Here is a 23,629-nt window from a genome sequence, read left to right on the forward strand (position 1 = left end):
ACTGCAGCGTCCACACTGGACACTTTAGAGCCCATGATATACTTCTTATCTCCTGATAGACACACACAGACACACATATACTACTGACAACAGTACACACTTGCTACAAAAAAAAAATGACGAGATGAGACTATCCATGTCCAACACACACACACACTCAGCATGTGTCTCACCCAGCAGTGTGGAGAGAGTGCGCAGGTCTCTCTCTAGCAGTGTGTGGATGAGGTGTGTGTTGAAGCGGCCAATGCCGTGGCAGTACATCTCCTTCTTCACCAGGCTGCCATTCAGCTCACACACACTCCACTGTAGCAGCTCACACACACCCAGCATGTGGCGAGTCTCCTCCACGTTCTCCACCCACTGACAGTATGCTAACGTCCTGCACGCACACGCACACAGTAAATATGTACATCGTTAGATACACAGACAGACAGAAGGGGCATTCAGAGTCTGAGACATTCAGCTTATAGTCCTGAAGGGTTCAGTCTTAAATAGATGAGGAAGTGTCCTTCCTCACTGACGTACATCAGCAACACAAGCTAGGGTTCCTTACAGAGCATTCCATTACAGTTATTTATAGCCCTACAACTCATACACACTCAAAGACACACACACACACACAGCAACAGACCTGATCCATAAATAACCGAATCAATAGCAGGATGGTGCGGAGCATCCGGTCATGGACAGAACGGACGTACAAGAGATGTACAAGAGAGCACTATGGAGCTACACTAAATTATTGTAGATCTAGACAATAACTAGTCATATTTTTTACCATTCTAGTATGAACACTAACTAGGCATGAATTAGAGCGTTAGGGATGGAACCTTAAAGTGCACCTATTATGGTTTTTCACATATTCCCTTTCATGTAGTGTGTTATAGCACTGTTTGTGAATGTAAAAAGTCGGCAAAGTTTCAACAATCGAAGCGCACGACAAACGGGGTTATTGACTCCCAAACGAAGGAATCGATTCTGAACAACTGAATCAACTCGTTAGTGATTCCAGACTTTACTTCCTGTACTGACCTACGTAGGTTTGTAACAAACAAGCCCCGCTTCTGATCGACGGAGCTGAAACTCGTTATGGTAGTGGGCGTTTCCTTTTTGAAGCACGCTGACAATGGCAGACCAATCACAACACACTGGGACATTTCACCAATCAGAGTATGCTCTCTGAAAGGAGGAGTTTAGAGTGAATCCTTTAGTACGGATCATTGAATGAGTCATTTGTGACACTGGGGGGAAAAAAGGTACTGCTGCAATTTAAATTATGAGCACGTTAAAGTGTTTTTTGACCTCGGATGCACGTAAATCTATTGTATGAGACCTTTAAAACAAAATTAGGCACATAATAGGTGCACTTTAAAATGGTTGAAATTCTAATAGAAACGTGTCCAAGAGCTCCAAAGAGCAACAGTGGCCGTGCTCTCTGTGTGGGAGGGACAGCGTTATTCTCCGCCCCTGTCAATCACAGCAACACTGACCCATTTTAGGTGAGCTCATGTATGCAGAAGATTGCAGTTAGCGATTTCCTCCGTGTTCCATGTGACGCAGCATAGCAGAGTAGCAGTTTGAAAAGATCTCGCCTTCCCCTTTCAGCAGCTGTTGTGTAATACACTGTACTCACCAGTGTAAATGTTCCTCCACCATTTTAGTGATGGTGCGAGTGATGGCCTTATCTTCTGCACTCAGACCCTTATCGAGACTCGCGCCCAGCTTCTTTTCTAGAAACTCGATGATAAACTCCATCCCAGACACGCGCTCGTGGTTGTACTCGATCCACGGCATCGTGCCCTGAGCAGAGAGACGGCCGTCGGAGTAAGTCTGCACGGAGATTTGAAAACGGACAAACAAGTTCAAGCTAAAACGTTGCATCAGGTACGCAACAACAGCACACAAATAGCAGTCGGTGGAATTAATGGTGTGTGAGTGTGTACCTGATAGGGAAGGTCCACCATTCTCAGGTAGGTCTCTATCTTCAGGCAGAACGGATAAAGACTCGGAGAGAGAACAGGTCGGGAGAACTGATGGAGGATGATGGCGTCGGTAGAGTCGAGTTCCTGCTCCTTCCTGAAAAACACACTCTCTGTTGAGCCCTGTTTGGGTTGGAGTCATTTTACATGGGGGATGGGGTAATGTAATTATTACTGGAGTATCTCTGGGATTTTAAGCGTATTTCTGTGGTAGGTGTGAATGATAAAATGGTCAGTGAGTGCAGATACAAGGAAGGTGAGTGTAATCAAGAATAAACCCCAAGTGTGCGGGACAAGCGCATTATGTATTCAGACTATACAGTATTATTCATCATTTCCCGGCAGAAAGGTGACTCAACTGGCTGTAGTCACGTCACCAGCACGTCTTTTCTCCCGTCCATCAATCAGAGAAAAAAAACCCTGCTCCCTACTGGCTTTGCTCCAAAACAGAGCTTGAATGCAATCCAAATGATTCATACCTCTAATAGTGTGTTGGTCATACATCTTATTGATGCTCTAGCTGTAGCTTGCTATAAATTGTTCCCTAATTTCATCAAACAAGGACGCATTCTGTCCAGAACGATTTTAATTAAGCGAAAACACAATCATGTTCGCATAACGAGAAAAGTAGCTTATAATAAATCTGGGTTACATGATGTTCGCGGTCACTTTAAGCTTTGCTAGGTAGCTAATTTACAAGATGTCCTCAGTCTTAAGGTATAGTTTTGGAGGACTCAGGGCCAAACTGGGTGGTGATGGAAATGTACACACCACCAGCATAGGGATGAATTTATGCTTATGATAAGGAGGCTAAACACACTAGGACTATATTTTGGTAATTGTGGTCATTTTAACATTATCTAACAGAAACAAAATGACAGAGTTCAGTTGAACTACGTGATATTTACAGTCATGTGCTTTGCTGTTCCAAGTGGAACACCGGCAAAGATGTTATGTGGGAAGTAGACAATCCCGAAAAATTATACAATTCTACTCTGTCCTACACTTTCATAAATTATGGCACCAGACTGTACTTTTCCTTGTTGCTGTGGTGGTACCATCAAGGGTATGTTTCGTATCTTTGACGTGTATATTTTACCTGCGATGATGCATGTGATGTACCTTTACTTAGCTTGTAGATTAAAGCTTTAAAAACTACAACAGCGGTCCTAAAGGTCCAATTATCTACATTCAATTATTATTAAAGGTACATTAAAGGTAAAGTTAACAACATGTACCCTTCGTAGTACCACCCCTGTGACAAGGAAAAGTACAATTTGGAAAAGTACAGTTTATGGCTTAAAGTGTATAATTTGTCCAAATCTGCTAGTACACTGTATAAAACTATACATTTGACAATGTCAAACTGAGCTAAAGCAATATAAGTCATATAGAGAGTTTGAATCGGACCATTAGAAATTTACTGTACATTTAAATGCTGAATTTTAACCCTGACTTGGAATGTTATTAATATGATTTCGCATCATACCATCTGTAAATGAATTTTGAACTGAAATTGAATTTCACGGTTTGCAAAAGAGCGATCTAAAAATCCGTAAACCGAATTTCAAGGCTTAAGTGGGTGTGATTGAACATTTCAAATCCAAAATGAAGTGTGCACATCATTTCTTAAAAAAAAAAAAAATAAATAAAAAAAAAGCATTCAGTCTCTCTATTAATTTATAACATCAGATGCAGACAAAAGCAGTAAAACAGAGAACCCCCCCCGACCCCAAATAAATTGATAATGTCCAAATGAATCAGATTTAAATAGTTAAAACATTTAAATTGTTCTCTGCTATACTAAAAGAAGGGAGTTTTTCATACTGATATGTAACGACGAGATTAAATGTCCATCTACATTAAGTAGAGATTAATTAATTAATTTTAGAAAAACAGTACTTCATTTAGAATTTGAAACATTCGGAAGAAACTCCGTTTCAGATTTTTCAAAGCACAAAATTCAAGCCATTTATTGATCTTCAGTGAGTGCTTTATCCTAGTCAGGGTTATGGTGGATGTGGATCTGGAGCCAGTCCAAATTCCAAATCGAAAGCCAGTCCATTGCAAGGCACCCCTCACCCATATTCGCCCCGATGAGCAATTTAACAGAGCCAGTCCACGTACTGGTATGTTTTTGGTCAGTGAGAGGAAACTGAAGAAGAAGCCTTTATTTGTTACATATATTTATATTTATATTTATTCATTTAGCAAAAGCTTTTATCCAAAGCGACTTACAAATGACATTACTACACATCGCATATCCCATCTTGTTAGGGAGTTGGGGCCAGAGCGCAGGGTCAGACAGGAGCGGGTTAAGGGCCTTGCTCAAGGGCCCAACAGTGGCAGCTTGGCGTTGCTGGTTTTTGAAAACTCACGTGGACAAGGGAGAGAACATACAAAACAGTAACCCAGACGGTGTCTCAGTAATCCAGCACACTGGATTTCGGTTCAGAATCTTATTACAGGTTGATAGTCGGATACAAATTCAAAAACAACAAAAAACAACTAATTCAGATTTAAATTCCAGCTTCTAATGGCATGGGTCTAACTCTATAGTAAAAACACCAGAATGCAGTAAATGAATGGAAATGTGTGTCGCTGTCCACAGTGCTGAAATCACTGCAGCACAACATCACTGCTGTTTCCCATTTTCTGCAGAGATCCTCCTGATTACAAAACATCTAATCAATTCCTGTAGTTGTGGTTTGAGATATTTATACTTGGTCTCACAGATGCATCCCTCAAATCCCAGATTACTCCTCATGAATGTGACGGACAGTGCTTTTTATTATGACTGACATTGATGAGCTGATACTTTAAGAGAAGGTCAATGTAAACACCAAGTTTAGATGACAAGTATAATGGCTTTCAAGGGCTTTCAACAGTACGTCATTTAAAAGCATTGAACAATCGAAGGATTTTCCTTCCCAACAGGATATTATGTGCGATTTATTGTTTTATAAGTGCCATAATAAACCTCTCAGATCTCTCTCTCTCTCTGTCTTATGTCCATAGGCTGAATCCTAAATGGCTCTCTAGTCCCATTGTATACAAACAGAATATATTGTACAATACACATGACTGTATAGTCGTGTGTAATGAATCATGGCATTATTACTACTACAGATACGAATGAAATCGATGAGCAATAAAAAATAAAACATAGCACTGATCTATTATACACATCTGTTTTGATCTGTATATTGTAACACACAGATACATATCAATATTTTAGTACTGAGAATAATAACTCCTACTGGTTTAGGACACCATATAACAGCATAAATGATATATTTTTAAAAAATAATAAACATATATATATATAAATAAATAAATCCCTCGTACTTGATAGATAGCAGTTCGTAGAAGAGATAAGCTGCAGCAGCGAGCAAGGCTCCTCCGCTCACATACAGGGTTTTCCTCCACCACGACTCGGACACCCAGGCCGCAATCATTATCCAGCCACTTTCCTGAGGAGGCACGCCGACTCTCACAGCACCAAAGTCCGCAGGACAGAGTACAGCTCTCGCGCTGATCCAGCACCACGGAGCGGGACGAGGGGAAGTCCGCGAGCCGCAGCAGCATTCCCCCGGTTCCTCCTGGATTCCTTCTTAGTCGTCATCGATGGAAGAAAAAAAATATTATATATGTAATAAATAAATAGCTGCTGTTGGTCTTCAATTCATGGCAAAAACAACCGAAGGTGAACGTGACACCACCTGGAAATCTCTTCCTGCCACCCACCATGAATCGTGGGCTGTATCCCAAATAGCACCCTCCTCCCTTCTCCCTAAACACTAACTGCACTGCGTAACTTAGGGTACAAGCTAGGATGGGTACAGAAATTTTGAGATTAATTGGCTAGCTATTATTATATAAGAAGTAAAAAAGACATTTCTTATTATTATTATTAATATTTATTAGTAGGCTACTAGTAGTCGTAGGAGAAATAGTAGTTCAATGTCATGCATAAGTATTCACCCCCCTTGAACCTTTCCACATTTTGTAGTATTACATCCTGGATCTGAAATGGACTTAATTATGCTGTACGTACAGCCTACAGATTTTACTGTATGTCTACGCAAAACAGCCCATAATAGAGTTCCTTGAAGACTCAAGAGTTGGTTAAAGAACATATCTAAACCAAAAGAATCATGAAGACCAGGGAGCTATCAATCAATCAATTCTAGGCAAATTTCTGGAAAAATATCAAGCAGGATTTGGGTATTTAAAAATAAATAAATAAATAAATAAATAAGAAGATCCCAAACTTTGAACATAGCACCATTAGATCCATTATTTATAAAAACGGAAAGAATGCAACACTACAACGACTCCACCAAAAGAGAAACTACAAAGAGGCAACAAAGGGTAAGGCTCAACAAAATGCTACCACCACCATGTTTCTAGCTTTCTACCGAAATAATCCCAAGTGGCACAACGCACAAAAATACTTTTTAATCACAACTGATTTTAATGTACAGACAATATTATTAACCATAATATTATACAGTACAGTTTACATATGCCTGGAAGAATCTGCAATAAATTAAAAAAAATTAAACAATAATAATAATAATAATAATCAGAGGGATCATAAGACTTGCATTTATTTTTTTATTTAGTCCAGGCCTAAAGAAACTATTTTACATAACAGATCTTTACACATAGTCCACAAGACATTCTAATAACTGAATTTAGACAAATGAACCAGTTCAAAAGTTTACACAGGCTTCTTAATACTGTGTTTTTTTTACCTGGATGAACGACTGTTTTTATGGATGTAATAGGTGTTCACGAGTCCCTTGTTTGTCCAGAGCAGTTAAACTGCCCACTGTTCTTCAGAAAAATCCTCCAAGTCCTGCACATTCAAACAATCACTGACGCTCATGAAGGCAACACCATACATTAAGAGTCAATGGGGTGAAAAATGTTGCACTTTTCCAGCAGACAAAATAACAATTTACACCATTTATCCTGTTCAAAATTTTACACCCCCCAGACACTTAATGTATCGTGTTGCCTTCTTGAGCATCAGTGAATGTTTGCGCCTTTTGTAATAGTTGTGTACGAGTCCGTCAGTTGTCCTCGGTGTGAACAGATGGATCTTCATATAGCCGCTGTTGGAAAGGGGTCAAACATGCAGAAGATGTGCAGGACTTGGAGGATTTTTCTGAACAACAGTGTGCAGTATGTTTGAGGTGGTCAGTGACTTAGACTTGTTTCTGACACTGTGTTACACAACGCTGTCCATCAAAATGGAACGAAGGATATAGCCGAGATAAAAGTGGTTGTGTTCACACAAGCATCAGAATCAGAAGCATTAAGGTGGAAAAGCTAATAGTTCGTATCATTATATAGTTATGTAATATCTGATTTGTACATTTAATTCGATGTTGACTTATTTTGATATTTTATGTACAAATGACATCACTGAGTCAAATGTCTTTTTATATGTACTATATGTTCTTCGTTATGTATTATAGTATGTATATTATGATGTACAGTATTCTGTATTTAAAACCTACACTGAGAAATTGTACTGATTCAAATAAAAGTCGAATCCTCAGTGGGGGTTTGGTGTAGTGGCTCCTCCTTCTGTTTGATGGCGTGCAGTGCATAATTCACAGCCGTGCTCTGCTGCCAACTCCAACATTTGGAAAGAGGGTTATACAGCATTCCTCGGACAGACTGAACAATAATTCCAGCTGAGAAAAAGAGACAGGTTGAAAGAAAGAGAGAGAGTGAAGCAAAAGGAATGGATTAGTGTGCTACGCAGTGTACATTATGGAATGTGTAAGGTTGTTTTCATACTGTTTGGAGCAAATAAGTGCTGATATCTATCATTGATTGATGGATGGATGGATGGATGGATGGATGGATATAGACTAGTTCTATACGTTTTCAAGGGAAAGAAGGTCTAGTAGCAGTGAAACCAATTTAAGCTGTTCTAGAATGTTCCAGGACTTATAATGAGTCCCTCCAGGATTTCTTGATTTTGCGATTGCAGAAATTAACACAATGTCAAGCAAACTCCCCCCTTTTTTTTGAAGGAGCGTGCAATTTTTCAAAATTGCCACAGATTCTCTGTAGATTTGGGCCAAGATATGTCATGTGACATCACCACAACACACATTTGGCCAAAACCCTCTTCGATTAACGTGCGTCGAACATGAATACAGCTAAAACGTCTCATTTACCAACAAACATCACCGCAAAAGAGCATGCAAAACAATTTCGTGCGACTGCGATTTCGCCAATTCAAGCAGTTTTCCGCAAAAAGTTGCATTGCAAATTGCAAATCTTTGGCCGGAACAATCCCAAAATAAGTCCACGGAATCTCGTATGGACTGTATAATGGAATGTATACAGAGTGCACTACACAGCTCTCCTGTGTGTGTATGTGTGTGAGACTCACAAGACTCCAGAATTGTCTCCAGCTCCACTGGGGTGATGAACTTGTCCCACTCATGAGTCCCTCTCGGGACAATGCGCAGCACCTGCTCAGCCACCAGGATTCCCAAGACGTAGGACAGCCGAGTCCGGCTGATAGTGGTGATGAAGACAGACCCACCGGGCTGGAGACACACACAAACACACACAAACAAACACACACACACACACACACAGAGCTCAGAATGGCCTGACAAGCCTCCCTGGGTCAGTGAGTGAACTTGTGAATATCCTCTGGAACACTATTCAAGAGTTTAGGGGTGATAAAAATAAAACATCTACTACCGGCTGAGCTGCGATATAGGATTATAGGAATTAATATTAACCTTGCCTTGGCAGAATAAAGTGCTCGAGATGAGCAAATCTAAGATGTAATATTACGTTATATTACACCTTATATTTAAGTAAAACCGGTTGTGACTGGCTGATTGAATCTGAATCAGGAACACTTGTTTGAGAGAGTGTGAACCATACCTTCAGCATGCGATAGCAACAGTGGACGAAGGTGTCGAGATCTGCCAGGTGTTCGAGCACTTCAGAGGCCACGATCGCATCGAATGCTTCCTCGTTTCCCTCTTCCTCAGTAAGGTCCTCCAGCGTGCATGCGCGATAACGCACTCGTCCTCTAAGCGCAGGATCAAGGGATGAGTGCAGCTCTGCTGTCCGCACGCTCACTTCTACCGGGTCAACACCCAGCACCTCAGCACCCATCCGCCCTAAGGGCTAATGGAGCCAGGATTCAAAATGATGGTGGAATATTAGAGAGAATAAGAATATCTGAGTGTGGTTAAAAAGCTGCAGTTGGTGTGGGTGGTAAAGAAAAGACAAGGTACCTCAGTAAGCAGACCTCCACCACATCCCACATCCAGTATCCTGAGCCCAGACAGGGGGCGACCCATCACACCGCCACCGTGCACAGTCAACAGGTTATCACTGGAGATCAAAGAACCAGACGGAATGAATAAGATCAGCATATCCTCATCCACCTTGTTTCTGTGGTTTGTGACTAATACCACAGCAATCTATTAATTATTGCCATTTTAATTTATTAAAGAATGGCACATCATACATTTTACCGGAATTTTGGTATGGAATTTGTATACTGACCGGATGAAGGGCACTCTTAGCTCATTCATGGCATGGAGAGGTGCAAATTCACCTTGAATGTCCCACCATTTATTGGCCAGAACCTGGAACTTCCTGACCTCAGCCGGGTCCAGAGTACTGTAGGAGATGGGACGGACATTATGGATATGGACACTATAAGAAAAAAGGGGCATGTTCATGAGAAATTTATGTTTATTCATGACAAGGAAATATGAACCAACTAATGACCATACACTTCAGTTTAAGGTAATAAAACCAAGATATAATTCAATTTAAAAATAACATTAACACCATAGGCCATAATAAACAATGACGTTTTGATCTGTATTAAACTTCTGTTAAGTGTTTAAAAAGTGAAACAAATATGAAATATTTGCATTTGTTTTGAAACGGATTCTCTCACCCTCTGGTCTTGCCCTCAGAGTGTGTGTGCTGTTTATGTCCCGTCCAGCTGGTGTGTGAGCGCTTCAACGCAGCACACTGACATTCATTTGTCGCATATTTTATCACAGGTATCGGGCATGTTAATCTGGATTTGATCAATACAAAGCCAGCAAGACGTACGGATTGCTTGGAAAACATAACCGCGCGTTGTTTATCTCACTTTTCACGACACATTGCAGTAACTTCAATGTGACCGCATAGGTCCGTCACCGATTTCCGCCGGGAGGAAACTGAGCCGTGTAAAACAAGTTCCGGCTCTCAACTCAACACTCATATTTCTTTTTTTAATACAGTTTTTTGTTTGTTCGTTTGTTTGCTTTGTTTTTTAAATAATACTTAGCAATAAAAACATACACACGTAATTTCCAAAAATGACATTTTTACGGACTAATTCGTGTTTTATTAAATTGTTTAAGTGGCACTTCCTAGCTAAATAGCAACCTCTTGTGGAAGTTGGGCGTACTGCGTTGATACTGTAGATGGACGGACAGAAATTACGTCTATTACTAAATGTTTTCTTCGAGCCCTACCTCCAGAGCTTTTACGCCTGAAACAACTTTTATACCTGAAGTTTGAGCGCGCTGTTATGTACATAAGAGCTCAAACAACTTTGAAGAGAGAGCTGGGCAGTATTCCCAACTCGTTTCAGGGGAAGGTGTAGTGCACGTTCATAGAAATCACCAGAGGACGGTATATGCTTATTTGCATATTCATTTGAACGCCACGTGAATTTGCATATCATTGTATATCAAAACGTGTTATATGAATATTTACTGAAGCTACTTACAGAATTTTGTTGTTTTATCAGAATAGGAAATAACTGATTATAAGTATTTGGTCATTTCACCAGAAACCAATTATTTACATACTATACTTTCTATTCCGAAAAACAAAAACAAGCAGTGCTAATGAACAGCTGGGAAACTGACACGAAGGAAAACAGTTGCTAATGGATAACTAGTTTTTATTGCTTGTGAATATCACCAGAGGCCTGTTGATTAAGTAATTTGAACAAACTGAAGAGTTGCAGAGAAAGTTTTGAGTTGACAAAACCAAACAAATCCAACCCGGGTTAATTACGGTTAACAGGTTTCTTGACGCTGGTGATCATCTTTCTCAATTGACCCAGGTTTTAACCTGGAATCGATGCCTATTCTGTGTGTTCGTGCACGTAAAAGCCAGACCTTTACAGCAAACAGTCAATAGCGTTAAACATGGAAAAACGCAGGCGTGTATACTCTTCGGTCGAAGAGCAAGAAATGATTATGTGGAAATATGAGGAAATTTAACCTACCCCAGTGGTTTTCAAAGTGGGGGCCGCCAGGGGGCGCCAGGGGGGCCTCAACAATTTGGTGTGAAAAATAAATAAATACATGATTTTTTTTCAGACCACCACACACACACACACACACACAATCAAGTCCTAATCTAATGTAAAGGTGTAAGATGTAATTATTAATAATTTAAAAAAGGGATATATTCAGAAGTCTGTATTTTTAATGTGTTTTAAAGACATCTTGCAAAAGGGGGGCCTCAGTCAAATGTTAATGCCATTTGGGGGGCCTTGCCCTGGAAAAGTTTGGGAACCCCTGACCTACACTAACCACAGAATGCAACACCATTGTAAAGGTCGGGAAAATTGCTGGCGGAACATTGCTGATTGTGTGAATGCACAAGTTCACTTTTATAGGCTCACAATGAGAATAAACAGAAAACTTGAAATTGAAAACTTATAACCCAAACAGATTTCACGTCATTTCATTTAATATAAATGCAAATTGTTGTAACTAAATATTTAATAAAATATATGTGAAAATATATTAGGACAGGGATAATGCCACTGCATGCAAACATGTACCATCCGACAAACAAAAATCGATCTTTTTACAGTTGTCAGGAAAAGCCAAGGGATTGTGTTTGTCCCTTAAAGTTCTTTCCCTTCGAAGTGCCCTTCTTATTATTTGTGCTCCAAGCTAGACAGGATTCTTCACAAACAGTGACGCCATCACTACAAACACTAAAGGATTAACATTCATGCATCAGATTTATATCACTTTGCTCACAGCTGATTGGTCCAATTTGGGTTTGTGATTTCTTACCCAGAATAAAACCTGCTCCAGAGCAGGTTAGCCATGTAGCTACCATGGTAATGAAGACGGCTAAAATCCAATCCACCTTGTTGAGACCGGAAAGCCAGAGTTTGCTCAAACTAAACGCAAACATACCTGGGTAGCCACCGAAACCGGCTTCGTAGAACATGCCTCAGAAAGAGTTTAAAAACAGTGAATGGCTGTTTCAAAACAATGGTGATCAGTGATTGGTCGCTGGAAACTTCTTGCAGAATTCAGTCAGGCTTTGCACACTGTTGGCGAGTTTACCGACCCTGCTTTCTCAACCCATATAACCAGCAGCTGAGACATGATCTGGAGAGCCAAATCGAGTGCAGTTGATAGCATCTGATCAAAAAGTCACTAAATTTATTTATTTATTTTTTGTCACTAATCTGTGTTTCAAAATAAAGCTGCTAAAGGCACCTAAAAATTGGCACCAAATCTAGTAGCAAAGTCACAAAGTTGACAACACTGGATCTGCGGCACTGGAAGAGATGCTAAGGTTTGACCAATTTTAATAACAGGGTACTACCAGTGTCATTTTACTTTATCAACAATTAAAACATGCAAATGTCATCATAAATTATGTACCGATTTCATTTCACAAAGAAACTGAAATTTGAACACAATCTGAAGATTAAACAGCACCTCACTGCGAAATGCATCACAACATGCGACCACCTGAGAATCAGTAACACACTTCCAACTATTTCACTACTACAATTGTTATTAATTCTGTAAACATTATTAATACTAAATTTGCTTCCCAGTTGAACTTTGCTAGACTTGATACAGTACTGCCAATAAAGGTTACTGAATTTTGCTAAATGAATTGGACTGTACAAGTCTGTCTATGTGGAGTTTCTTCATGGGTTCCCTGTGGCTTCTTCGGTATCCTCCCACCTTCCAAAAAAAAGTATGCTGGTAAGTGGATTTGCCGCATTGTCTACCAAACTGTCCCCAAGTTCAGAGGTCTCCTAGAGCCAATCAGAATACATCCTTCAAGATTCAGAAGCTTGTTGCCAGAAAAGGGGAAAAAAAATAAAATAAATAAATAATTATTTTTATTTATATACACTACCGGTCAAAAGTTTAGACACACTCATCCTTAATCCCCCCCGCCCTACATTTTAGAATAATAAAAAGCCATCAAAACTCTGAAATAAAACAAAAACAAACTATGGGAATTATTCTGAGATTAAAAAAAAAAAATCTAAATAATTAATATTTTAACATCTTCAAAGTAGACCCCCTTTTTACCTAGTATTTCCAGAAATGTATTCTTGTCATTTTCTCATCCGATCTCTTGAGGAATTTCCCTGAGATGCTTTTTAAATAGTATTAAAGGAGTTCCCACCGACGCTGGACCCTTATTGGCTGCTTTTTGGAATCTTTTGCTTCAAGTCGCCCATTTAAAACTATTTTTTTTGTAAATAAAATGTTAGTTTTCTAATGAAAGAAATGAATACGTTGGCACGATTATATTTTGTCTACGACACCAATTTCAATCAGACACCTTCAGATCAAAAGATTTTTAAGATCATGAGAAACATTTCAGTCATGTGTGTGTGTGTATATATATATATATATATATATATATATATGTGTATGTGTGTATATATATATATATATATATATATATATATATATATATATATATATATATATATATATATATATATATATATATACACACACACATATATACATACATATATATACACACACACACATACATATACATACATACACGGCAGAGATTAATCAGTGACCCTAACCAATCACAGGTGTCTGTTAGCTCATGTATAAAATGGAGAGTTAGCATATAGTATAGTATAGGTAATAAAAAAATAAATAAATAAAAAGACGAAGCTCAAGGTCAACAGGAAAAAAGCATTCTTATTTTATTGGACACTTTACATTAGATGAATTCTCTCCCCCGTCTCGAGGGCTTTAAAATGTTACAGCTTCAAGATCCTATATCAACTACTAATGCTGAGTCTTTCATAATACAAGGCCAAAATCACCTTACTGTTCAGAACTTTTCATTTCACAGACATCGCTTAAAAATGAACACATATTTACAGTGTGGGTTTGAGTGCAGAGTTCACCTACAACGCTGCCTCCATAACGAGACACGCCCTTTAAACTCATGGAATTTTAAAATAAGTGAGAAAGCGCAGGAATCCTCAGCGCCTGCGACGGCTCGGGGAGTTGGACCTGCAGAGAAACGGAACACACGGAGGGAATGTCAGTGTTATCTCGCTCTCACACAGTCACACCTCACAGCTTGTAGCATCAACATAAAACAGAACAAGGAGCAGGGTTAAATGTACAATGGCTCAGTACAACATGGATTACTGCTCTATGTCTTGAAAATCTATTGTTTAAAAATAGATAAAATAGGTAAAAATGCATGTGCAGAATTAAAAATGTTAAATAACATCAATGCAACGTTACACATCACAGACAGGGAATAATATATAAAAAAAAAAAAAAAAGGAAAAAAGATAAAAATGGATACTACCTTGATCGCGATTTAGACTTGTGTTTGCGGCTTGCCTTCTTACCAGACTTGTGCGATTTTTCCGTTGACCTTGATCGACTACGTTTAGTTTTTTTAGACTTTTTGCCTTTGCTAACCTCGGGGGACGGGGACCTGCTGGAGTCAGAGTCCGAGTACTTCCTGTTTGATTTGGTCGAACTCTTTCTACTAGACCTGCTGTCCTGTCGGGAAATAGTGTCGCTCTCTCGCCGCTTCTTCTTTGATCTGCTCTCCTCCTCTCTGGCTGAGCTAGCATCCCTCTCTCTTTCTCGTTCCCTTTCTCGCTCTCTTTCCCTCTCCTTCTCCTTTTCCCTTTCCTTCTCTCTTGCCTTTTGCTTGTCTTTCTTTTTTTCTAGCTCCTTCTCTTTTCTCTTCTTCTCCTTCTCACGGCTTGGGCTCCTCTCTTTCCTCCTCTCTCTGTCTCTGCTTCTCGTTCTCTTCCTTCGACTGTGGCTGCGACTGCGCCGTCTATCACGGCTGCGACTGCGCTTCCTGTAGCGAGCCGAGCTCCGGTCTCGACTGTTCCGTCTCCTCTCCCTGTCACCGCGTTCTGAATGATTCCTGCGGGAACTCCGACTACGACTGCGGCTGTGCCTGCGGTTTCCACGCGAAGCTGAGCGACTGCGCCGCCTCTTCCTGCGTGGAGAGGAAGAACGGGATGAAGAGGAAGAGGACGTGGAGGAGGAAGACGATGACACAGAAGAGGAGGAAGACGAGCTGGAGGAGGACGTACGGCTGCGGCGTGACCCTGAATGCTTGACCTCACTAACCTCTGACCTCTGGCCTGACTCCAACTCCCTATCCTTAACTTCCTGTTTGTGTTTGGAATCTGACTGCTCGTCCTCATGACTCTCTCGCTCCCTTTCCCTGCTCCCTAGGCCTGGGGGTTCTGGAAAAAAAAAACACACAATATTACTAAGATTCTCTGACATAATGAACATACACTGTTTATGACATACTTTTAGTGAAGGGTTAAAGGGGCAGACGAAGAGGGTGGAGGATGGAAGTTGAAGGGGTGGATGAAGAAGATGGAAGTTAAAGGGGCAGGTGAAGAAAATGGAAGTTACAGAGGCGGATGAAGATGATGGACGTTAAAGGGGCGGATGAAGAAAATGGAAGTTAAAGGGGCGGATGAAGAAGATGGAAGTTAAAGGGGCGGATGAAGAAGATGGAAGTTAAAGGGGCGGATGGAGAACATGGAAGTTAAAGGGGCGGATGAAAAAGATGGAAGTTAAAGGGGCGGATGAAGAAAATGGAAGTTAAAGGGGCGGATGGAGAACATGGAAGTTAAAGGGGTCAACAGGCAGCTTTGGCCTAAAAAAAAAAAATAAATAAAAAAAATAAAAAAAAAGAGTCTGGGGCAATAATACAGTGAAGTGTGTGTGAATGATACTGACCTGGGTTAGTAACAACATGCTCCTCCAGCTCCTGTCTTTCCTGCTCCTTGCGCCGAAACGCGTCCTGTTTCTGGCGAATCCGATGCCGCAGCTCCTCTTCATCCGTATCAGACGAGTCCGAGCCCTTCACGCTACGCTCATCCTCACTCTCGTCTGATCCGTACGCCCCGAGGCCGCCTGCAGCCACAAAATCATATTATTTTTTATCAAAAATCACAGGAAAATAATTGCAGCCCATTACGCTCCCTGAACCAAACACCATGTTTTAACATTTTCCACAACTGAGCATCAAACACCAGTCTTGCCTACTGGAACATTAAGAGACACGCATACACACACACACACACACACACTTAACCAATCAAACGAACGTGTTGGTCCATTCTGACAGTTTACACTTGTTTTCCGGGTTGTCAGATGTGTTTGACTCGAACATTACGGTGAAGTTAACTTAAAAAGGGTGTGTGTGTGAGATTAGAATGAAGCTAGCATTATGTAAGCATAACATTAGTGTGAGGTTACTAATACATTAGTGTAACGTTAGTGTGACACCAATGTGAGGTTATTGGCATGACTGAGTCCGAGTGAGCACTGGCGCACGGTAAGTAACATTAGCATGAGGCTGACATGAGATTAGCATTATATTAATGTGATGCAAGTGTGGGGGTACCATGACTACAATAACATTATACTTGAGTTGATCATAAATGTGTTTTGCTGATAGAGAAGAACTAACACACCAACACGCGTGCACGCACACACACACGCCTTCTCTAATATGGCCTTCTGGGTAATAGAGCATGCTCTTAATTAGTAAACAGCTTATTAACCTCATGTGTCAAATGTTAATATACTGAAAAGCAAGCACATGACTGCTTAATAATCTGCTATTTATGGAAAAAAAAAAAGTGACAGAATAAGTTACGCCCATATAGACACCCCCTCCCCTAACCCTGTCCTTTGATTGACCCCTGACCCCGTCTGAGGAAGTGTACACTTACCGAGGGAGGAGAGAGAAGCCAGTGCACTGGACAGTGCCAGCTGTTTTGCAGGAGCTTTGATTCACATCAACAACAGGAACAACATGTTAAAACACAAAGCCACCATTTTCTCTCTCAAAGCCTCTAGACAGGAGGGTACACTTGATTACGCAATACTGACAAGCACCGCCTTGGCAAGAACAAAACAAAATAAAAAATAAAAATAAAAATAAAAAAGTGGAGAGAAAAAGAAGGTTAACAAACAAACACATACACAGAGCAGCAGAGGGAGAGAACCAATCTGTACTAATGAAGTGTGTCTCTGGAAAAAGGCGTCCGTTAGTAACAGTTTTCGTCTTGCAGTTGTTTTTATTTTTTTTGTCCTCCTTTTTTTTTTTTGCATTTGCAGAGAAAAGCTGATGTTCTAAACATTAATACCAGCTGAACTAAATTAGGCTTTCACATTTGAGAAATCTAAGAGTGCGTAAGACTGTGAGAAACTGCATCTTTCTTTCATTGCTAAAGTGGAAGACACCTCTGAATGGGCAGAAGAGGAGAGGACTCAGACCTTTGCTGGCTTTGCGATGCGTCTCCAAGGCCACGCGGACGATTTCTTCGTTCGTCACCTCGAGCAGAACTTCGGTCAGAAGCGTTTTGGTCAACAGCATCTGTGACATGAGGAGACAGCCGCATGACACATGCTCTAACGATTTCAAACTGCACTCTGATAGCGGTGCAATCACGTGCAGAAATTAACATGATAAAGGTCACATAAATGCCAATACTATCTATGTATCTATCCATCTACATATACCCACACACACATATACACACAAACTTATGACCTCTACTGTATAATCCGAGTGAGCTTAATTTGTAGTTATGAATATTAAAGTTCAATTCAAGCCTAGCCTGTGTGTGTGTGTGTGTGTGTGTGTGTGGAGCTGACCAGCTGAGACTCTCGCTCCTCTTCTGTCATTTCCGGTTCGCTCTGCTCCTCATGTACAGGGGATGGGATTTTCACCATAACGCTTTCCTCTGCATCTTCACCCTCATCACCATCCTCATCATCGCTGTCCTGTAATTGAAAGAAAAATATATTTGCATCCATTATAAACGATATCAGAAATGGACAGTCCTTTCATTGTATGCAAATTAGCTAGTAAATAAATAAATTAAACGAAGTATTCAGAGATAAGTCAGTGTTTAGCATGAGTGTGTGTCCTCTCTCAGCAGAGCTGACTGATGTAGCACGCTAAATCGCTCATCAGAAAGTTACCCAACAGGCTGTGCCAACTCTTCTGCAGTACACGGTAGCGTATGGGACATGCCCACCATGTGGCTCTGGATTCTGTGCGCACGCTTGATACAGTGCACTGTGTGGAGGTGATGAACAGGGTGTGGTGCAGGACACATGTACCGAACACTTACAAACTTGCTCTTGCGCGGCACCCGAATTTCGTCTCCCTCCTCCACTGCTGCGCCCTTGTCTTTTTCCTCGTGAGCCATTTCTGCACGCTCTTTCTCCATCCTCTCCTTCTCCAGCTTCTTCTGCTTCTCTCGGTCCATCTTCTCGAGGCCTTCGCGAATCCACGCAGGCAGAGTGCGCCTTTTCACAGCGTCTGAATTAGAGGTCGAGACCAAAAGGTCAGGGATGAATAGCAGTGGAGAATATATAGTAACTGTGCAGAAGTCTGAAGCACCCTATTTCTTTTTTTATAATAGTACAAACATTGTTATAGATTTTTATTTAATGACTTCTACATTAGAGAAAACATTTTAGATTATTTCCGAACATTGGTTTTCCAGCAGAAAATGAAGTGTTACAGAAAAATGTTTGTCAGTAAAGACAAGGAGTCTTCACACCAAATATCGACTTTGTTTCATTTATTACTGTTTACTTCGCTTTACAATTTTTAATGTAAAAACTTAACTTCATTATTTTTGAAGACATCTTCGTTCTAACGCATTTCTTTGCATGTGTACAGTACCGTATATGGATGTCTAATAGGAAGATGATAAGACACTAGTTCTGTCTCGTATAAATTGCATTTAATTGCTTTTTATGTATTAAACAGTTGATATTAGCTCTGCATGGCTTTCGGGAGGAGGGGACGTTATACAAGGGTATAACGTAAACTCACAACTGAATTTACATTGAATTCAATGTCGTATAATTAGGATTTTAGAACCATAATGTGTGTGTGAGTGAGAAGCATTACCGATAACAGGTGCTTCTGTTTTGATGCCCATCTGCCCAGGCGATCTGGGTCGGTCTGTTCTGAATCCCGGCATCCTGTCTCGCCTGTTTTGGGGGCCATCGGGCCAAAACGGCGGTGGGAACCCAGTGCCAGGAGGGCCGAACGCTCCGTGCTGAACATAAAACAACAATTTCCATAAGAAGGTCTGCGATATTCAATTCCAATTTTTAAACAAATTGGTACGACCTTAATAACGATTGCCTGATAACGGTAGCATAATTTATAGGCAACAGATTACACGCCGCATTTATTTATCGCACGCAATAACAACTCGAAACTTAACATCAATATAACGGGTTTTATAAATCCGAGTCGTACCTGATAATCGAACTGGTTGACTGCCATTGGAGCGGCGGGGTAGTGTTCGGTCCCGCTATTGAACCCGTGACTGTTCTGGCTGAAGACGTGATGCGGGTCGTTGGTGAACTCGACGCTGTCCTGACTGTTACTGTCCTCGGATGGGTTTACGATGTCCATTGGCGCCGGAGCTGGAGGAATCCACGTCTGATCTGCGGGAGGTGGAGGAGGAGGAGGAGGAGGAGGAGGAGGTTGGCTGTGCATCCCCCACTCTATACAGGAAAAATTAACATCAGTAAACATCATGAAGTTGTACCAAACGTCACTGACATAGCTTTTACAAACATTAACCCCTCTGTTGATTAGCTAAAAGGAAGCATGAATGTCTTTTAAAGACTAACGCTTATGTCACTTAACTGGCATGTTAGCGAGGTGAATAAAATCACAAACCCTTTGAAAAACTCTTTCACACTGAACTGATACAACAGAGCTGCACAAAAGTCTGTAAAAAAATTTTTTTAAAGTGTTGCCGCTTACAGATACAGACGCCAAAGTGTAGCGGGTGGGGCTGTACAAGATAGAAATGAGCTAAACCTTATGCAAATGAGAAGTAAAGTCATGTGGTGACTAGCAATGAGAGTAAAGAAAAGTGTCATTCATGACGTCTGAACTCGGGGTTGAGTGCAATTTAAAGCGTCCGCCTACCTGGCTGCCACATCCTGTTAAAGTTGGAGTCATTCTGAAAGTTTGTGTGATTGTTATGAGTGTCAAGTCCTGCGCCGTCCTGTCCGTTAGGTTGCTGCTGCTGCGGCTGCTGCTCCAAAGTGGTGCCGCTCGACTCCTTCTGTGCGATCCATGCCTGAGCTAAAGCCGCCCAGTCCACCTGACCTGCGACACACACACGGATTCCATGAGACGTTCCTGTTACGTTTGCCTGGAAACCTTACTAACTTTCACAAGAGCAACAAATCTACCTGGATCTTGCTGATGCTGAAACGACTGCATCCACTGCTGCTGACTCAGAGGCCATTGTTGCCAGGGCTGCCCTCCCTGGTCCCACATCTCCAATCTTCTATGCACTCAGCCTTCACAAAAACAAGCATGAAATTAACCCCCGTGTAAACCACACACACAGCTAATCTCAACCACACTGTTTTACCATTGCATGACCTTTGGCTTGGGTTAGATAAAGGAGAAAAAGAACAACAAATGCAATTTGGGACAATTAGGAGAATTCAGTGAACAGCTTGAAAATTTTTCAGCAAAGAGAAAATGTTGTTTTTCATGTTTGGTTATCGTACCGTGAAGATTCTCAAACCTTCACACACAGTTTGGACAGATTGCTGCAGTCCTTTTAATTGAAAAACTTCAAACGTTCATGAGATATATTATACAGACTGTATAGGGGGTCGTCACACCGAATAGTGATTTTGTTTCATTTAGTACAGTTTACAGCCATTTACAGGTTTTTTTTTTTTTTTTTTGGGGGGGGGGGTTTAAATGTAGACACATTTACTTTACAGCATTTCTATGCATGTGCTTTTCACAATACATACATACACACACACATACATATATATACATACATATATATATACATATACACATATAGTATATACACATAGTATATAATTTATTGATTGTAATTTTATACTATATGTACACATTTTTATATTATATATATATATATAAAGTACATATAGTATAAAATAACAATAAATAAGTTATATATACACATTTATAATTATATATAGTTTACTTATTTTATACTATATGTACACTGTATATGTGTACATATAGAATAATATAATAAATATAAGGTGATTATATATAGAAATAAAGCATGTATATACATGTATAAATATAATTTATTTATTATTTTATACTATATGTACACTTTTATTTACGTTTATATAGTACATATAGTATAAAATAAATATAAGGCGATTATATATAGATGTATAAAGCATGTATATACACACGTATAAATTACATAGTGTATATATAGTATAAAATCATAGTGAATATATATAGTATATAGTATAAAATAATAAATATATATTAACGTATAAGATGTTATATAGCGTGTAAGATGCTGAACATCAACGCTTCATCACAACATTCAATAAGCTACAGCTCACATCTTTTTCAGCTAGTTAAACGAGCTCTAGTATATTTTCTATCTGAGCTAGTAGCTCTTCTCCGCCGGTTAAAGTTACAAGTTCAGTCATGAACTCATTCGCTAACAACAAGTGCAAACTAAATGATAGTAAACACCGTTACATGGAGTTATAATACACGTTAGCGCGGTTACAAACGCGTTATCGCTAGCGCTGCTATGCTAATGCTAATGCTAGGCCTCAGTATTATACATGCAAACACTAAAGTACAATATCCCCTAATAACATACATCGACACTATTAAACCGCATTTTGAAAACGATCTGTAGCTATTGTAAAAATATAACCATTTACTACTATATAAGGTTTGCATTTTTGCACACTCCGGTGCGCTCCCATACCTCTGACGCGGCCTGCACAGAAAATGGCGTTACTTGATAACCCGGAAGTGCTTTGCGCAAAACGTGACTAATCAGAGAGTATCATTTCATCCGGGAACTATGGCTTCTCAACATTAGCTAACTAGCTCTTTAACAGTTGCTTAGGTTTAATGTTTGGTTAATTAACTAAACACATGAGAAAATAACTGTATCAAATTATTATTATTATTATTATTATTATTATTATTATTATTATTATTATTATTATTATCGAATTGAGATGTTTGGCCCCAGTAAAAGCAGAAAAAATCTCTTAATGGGCAGCCCCGGCTTCTCCAGACAAGCTAGCTTGCTAGTTAACAAACAGCAGGTGTATATGGGACTTGTAGTTTGTAATATTTGGGGCACGCTGTTATAGGTAAATCATCAACGACAGGGTTTTGTGAAGTGGCCTGACTTGAAGCAGAGACTGCAACCACAGTTGCAAGATGATTATTTTTCTTTAGCTGCATGTCCCGAAGAGCCTGATTCCCCTTTCACCAGGAATCTGCCAATGTTAACGATTTTTTTTTTAATTAAAGAATGACAACATAGTTTTTATCCATTTGTAGTTACCTTAGGTGGCAAACCATACATCAGTCTATTACATTTTTTTTTAAGTACCTTATAAATGAGGTGAATAAGGAATTTGACTTAGACCTGTTAGACCTGTTCCGAGCACACAGAGGTGCTGTATGAATTCTCTTGCAACAATCTCAGCCTGTGTTTGGTGTTTCAAAGAAAGTTTGGTATTTCATCCATCCATCCATCCATCTTCTACTGATTACTCCTTTTCAGGGTCACTGGGAACCTGGAGCCTATCCCAGGGAGCATGGGGCACAAGGCGGGGTACACCCTGGACAGGGTGCCAATCCATTGCAGGGCACAATCACATACACACTCACACACCCATTCATACACTACGGACACTTTAGACATGCCAATCAGCCTACCATGCATGTCTTTGGACTGGGGGAGGAAACCGGAGTACCCGGAGGAAACCCCCGCAGCACGGGGAGAACATGCAAACTCTGCACACACATGGCCACGACGGGACTCAAACCCCGGACGCTGGAGGTGTTTTTTTTAAACATGGCTTTTCAAATAAGTCTACAATTTAAAAAAGGTTGCATTTACCTAAGGGAAATGTCAAACTTTAATGACATTGAAAAGTTCAACACATATTATATGCTATATGGCCAAACCAGTGACCATCACACCCATATGTTTGTCTTCCCCAAACTGTTGCCACAAAGTTAGACACACAGTATTGTATAGGAAGCACAGAGCCCTGACCTTTTTTCCACTGAACACCTTTGGGATGAACTGAACCAGGCCGTCTCAGTACACAGTGCCTGTACACTGCTCGTTACTGAAATTAAAAGTTGATACAGGATATAGCATATTCATGTGCCATAAATAGAGCTTTGAAATACAATATAAAAGCTACCTAGCTATCTGTCATGCACCTACACTCAAAATGATTGAAATTGATTAGTATTTGCACACACAC

At 40.2% G+C, this 23,629-nt stretch overlaps 3 protein-coding genes across 4 annotated transcripts in view; all 3 read right to left on the bottom strand.

The window, feature by feature from the left end:
• Positions 1-5,736, bottom strand: part of faxcb (failed axon connections homolog, metaxin like GST domain containing b) — an 8,950-nt gene extending 3,214 nt beyond the window's left edge. Inside the window, exons 1-5 of the mRNA XM_047162609.2 lie at positions 5,328-5,736; positions 1,944-2,076; positions 1,634-1,830; positions 174-379; positions 1-52 (exon numbers count right to left, since the gene is read on the bottom strand). The exon at positions 1-52 is cut by the window's left edge and continues 65 nt beyond it. Of these exons, the coding sequence (XP_047018565.1) occupies positions 1-52; positions 174-379; positions 1,634-1,830; positions 1,944-2,076; positions 5,328-5,437 (698 nt within the window). The 5' untranslated portion in view covers positions 5,438-5,736. The remainder of the gene's footprint in view (positions 53-173; positions 380-1,633; positions 1,831-1,943; positions 2,077-5,327) is intronic.
• Positions 5,737-6,576: 840 nt separating this feature from the next.
• Positions 6,577-10,215, bottom strand: coq3 (coenzyme Q3 methyltransferase). 2 transcript variants are annotated; one of them, XM_017494974.3, is made up of 6 exons: positions 9,946-10,215; positions 9,543-9,659; positions 9,269-9,368; positions 8,910-9,158; positions 8,401-8,560; positions 6,577-7,690 (listed from the first exon to the last, which is right to left on the bottom strand). In XM_017494974.3, the coding sequence occupies exons 1-6, from the start codon at positions 10,122-10,124 to the stop codon at positions 7,530-7,532; spliced, it is 966 nt and encodes a 321-aa protein (XP_017350463.1). In that variant the 5' UTR covers positions 10,125-10,215; the 3' UTR covers positions 6,577-7,529. The 2 variants fall into 2 exon arrangements, with proteins under 2 accessions (XP_017350463.1, XP_017350462.1); XM_017494973.3 differs by having other exon boundaries at positions 9,543-9,695.
• A 3,763-nt stretch (positions 10,216-13,978) lies between these two features.
• On the bottom strand, positions 13,979-22,189 carry pnisr (PNN-interacting serine/arginine-rich protein). The gene is made up of 12 exons (XM_017496093.3): positions 22,099-22,189; positions 20,552-20,662; positions 20,283-20,465; positions 19,599-19,849; positions 19,242-19,392; positions 18,451-18,641; positions 17,969-18,097; positions 17,588-17,687; positions 17,041-17,094; positions 16,040-16,216; positions 14,625-15,531; positions 13,979-14,317 (listed from the first exon to the last, which is right to left on the bottom strand). Exons 2-12 carry the CDS (start codon positions 20,637-20,639, stop codon positions 14,287-14,289), a joined length of 2,262 nt encoding a protein of 753 aa, XP_017351582.1. The 5' UTR covers positions 20,640-20,662; positions 22,099-22,189; the 3' UTR covers positions 13,979-14,286.
• Positions 22,190-23,629: the final 1,440 nt, after the last annotated feature.

The sequence above is a fragment of the Ictalurus punctatus genome, chromosome 20 (genome assembly GCF_001660625.3).
Source record: "Ictalurus punctatus breed USDA103 chromosome 20, Coco_2.0, whole genome shotgun sequence".
Lineage (NCBI taxonomy): Eukaryota > Metazoa > Chordata > Actinopteri > Siluriformes > Ictaluridae > Ictalurus > Ictalurus punctatus.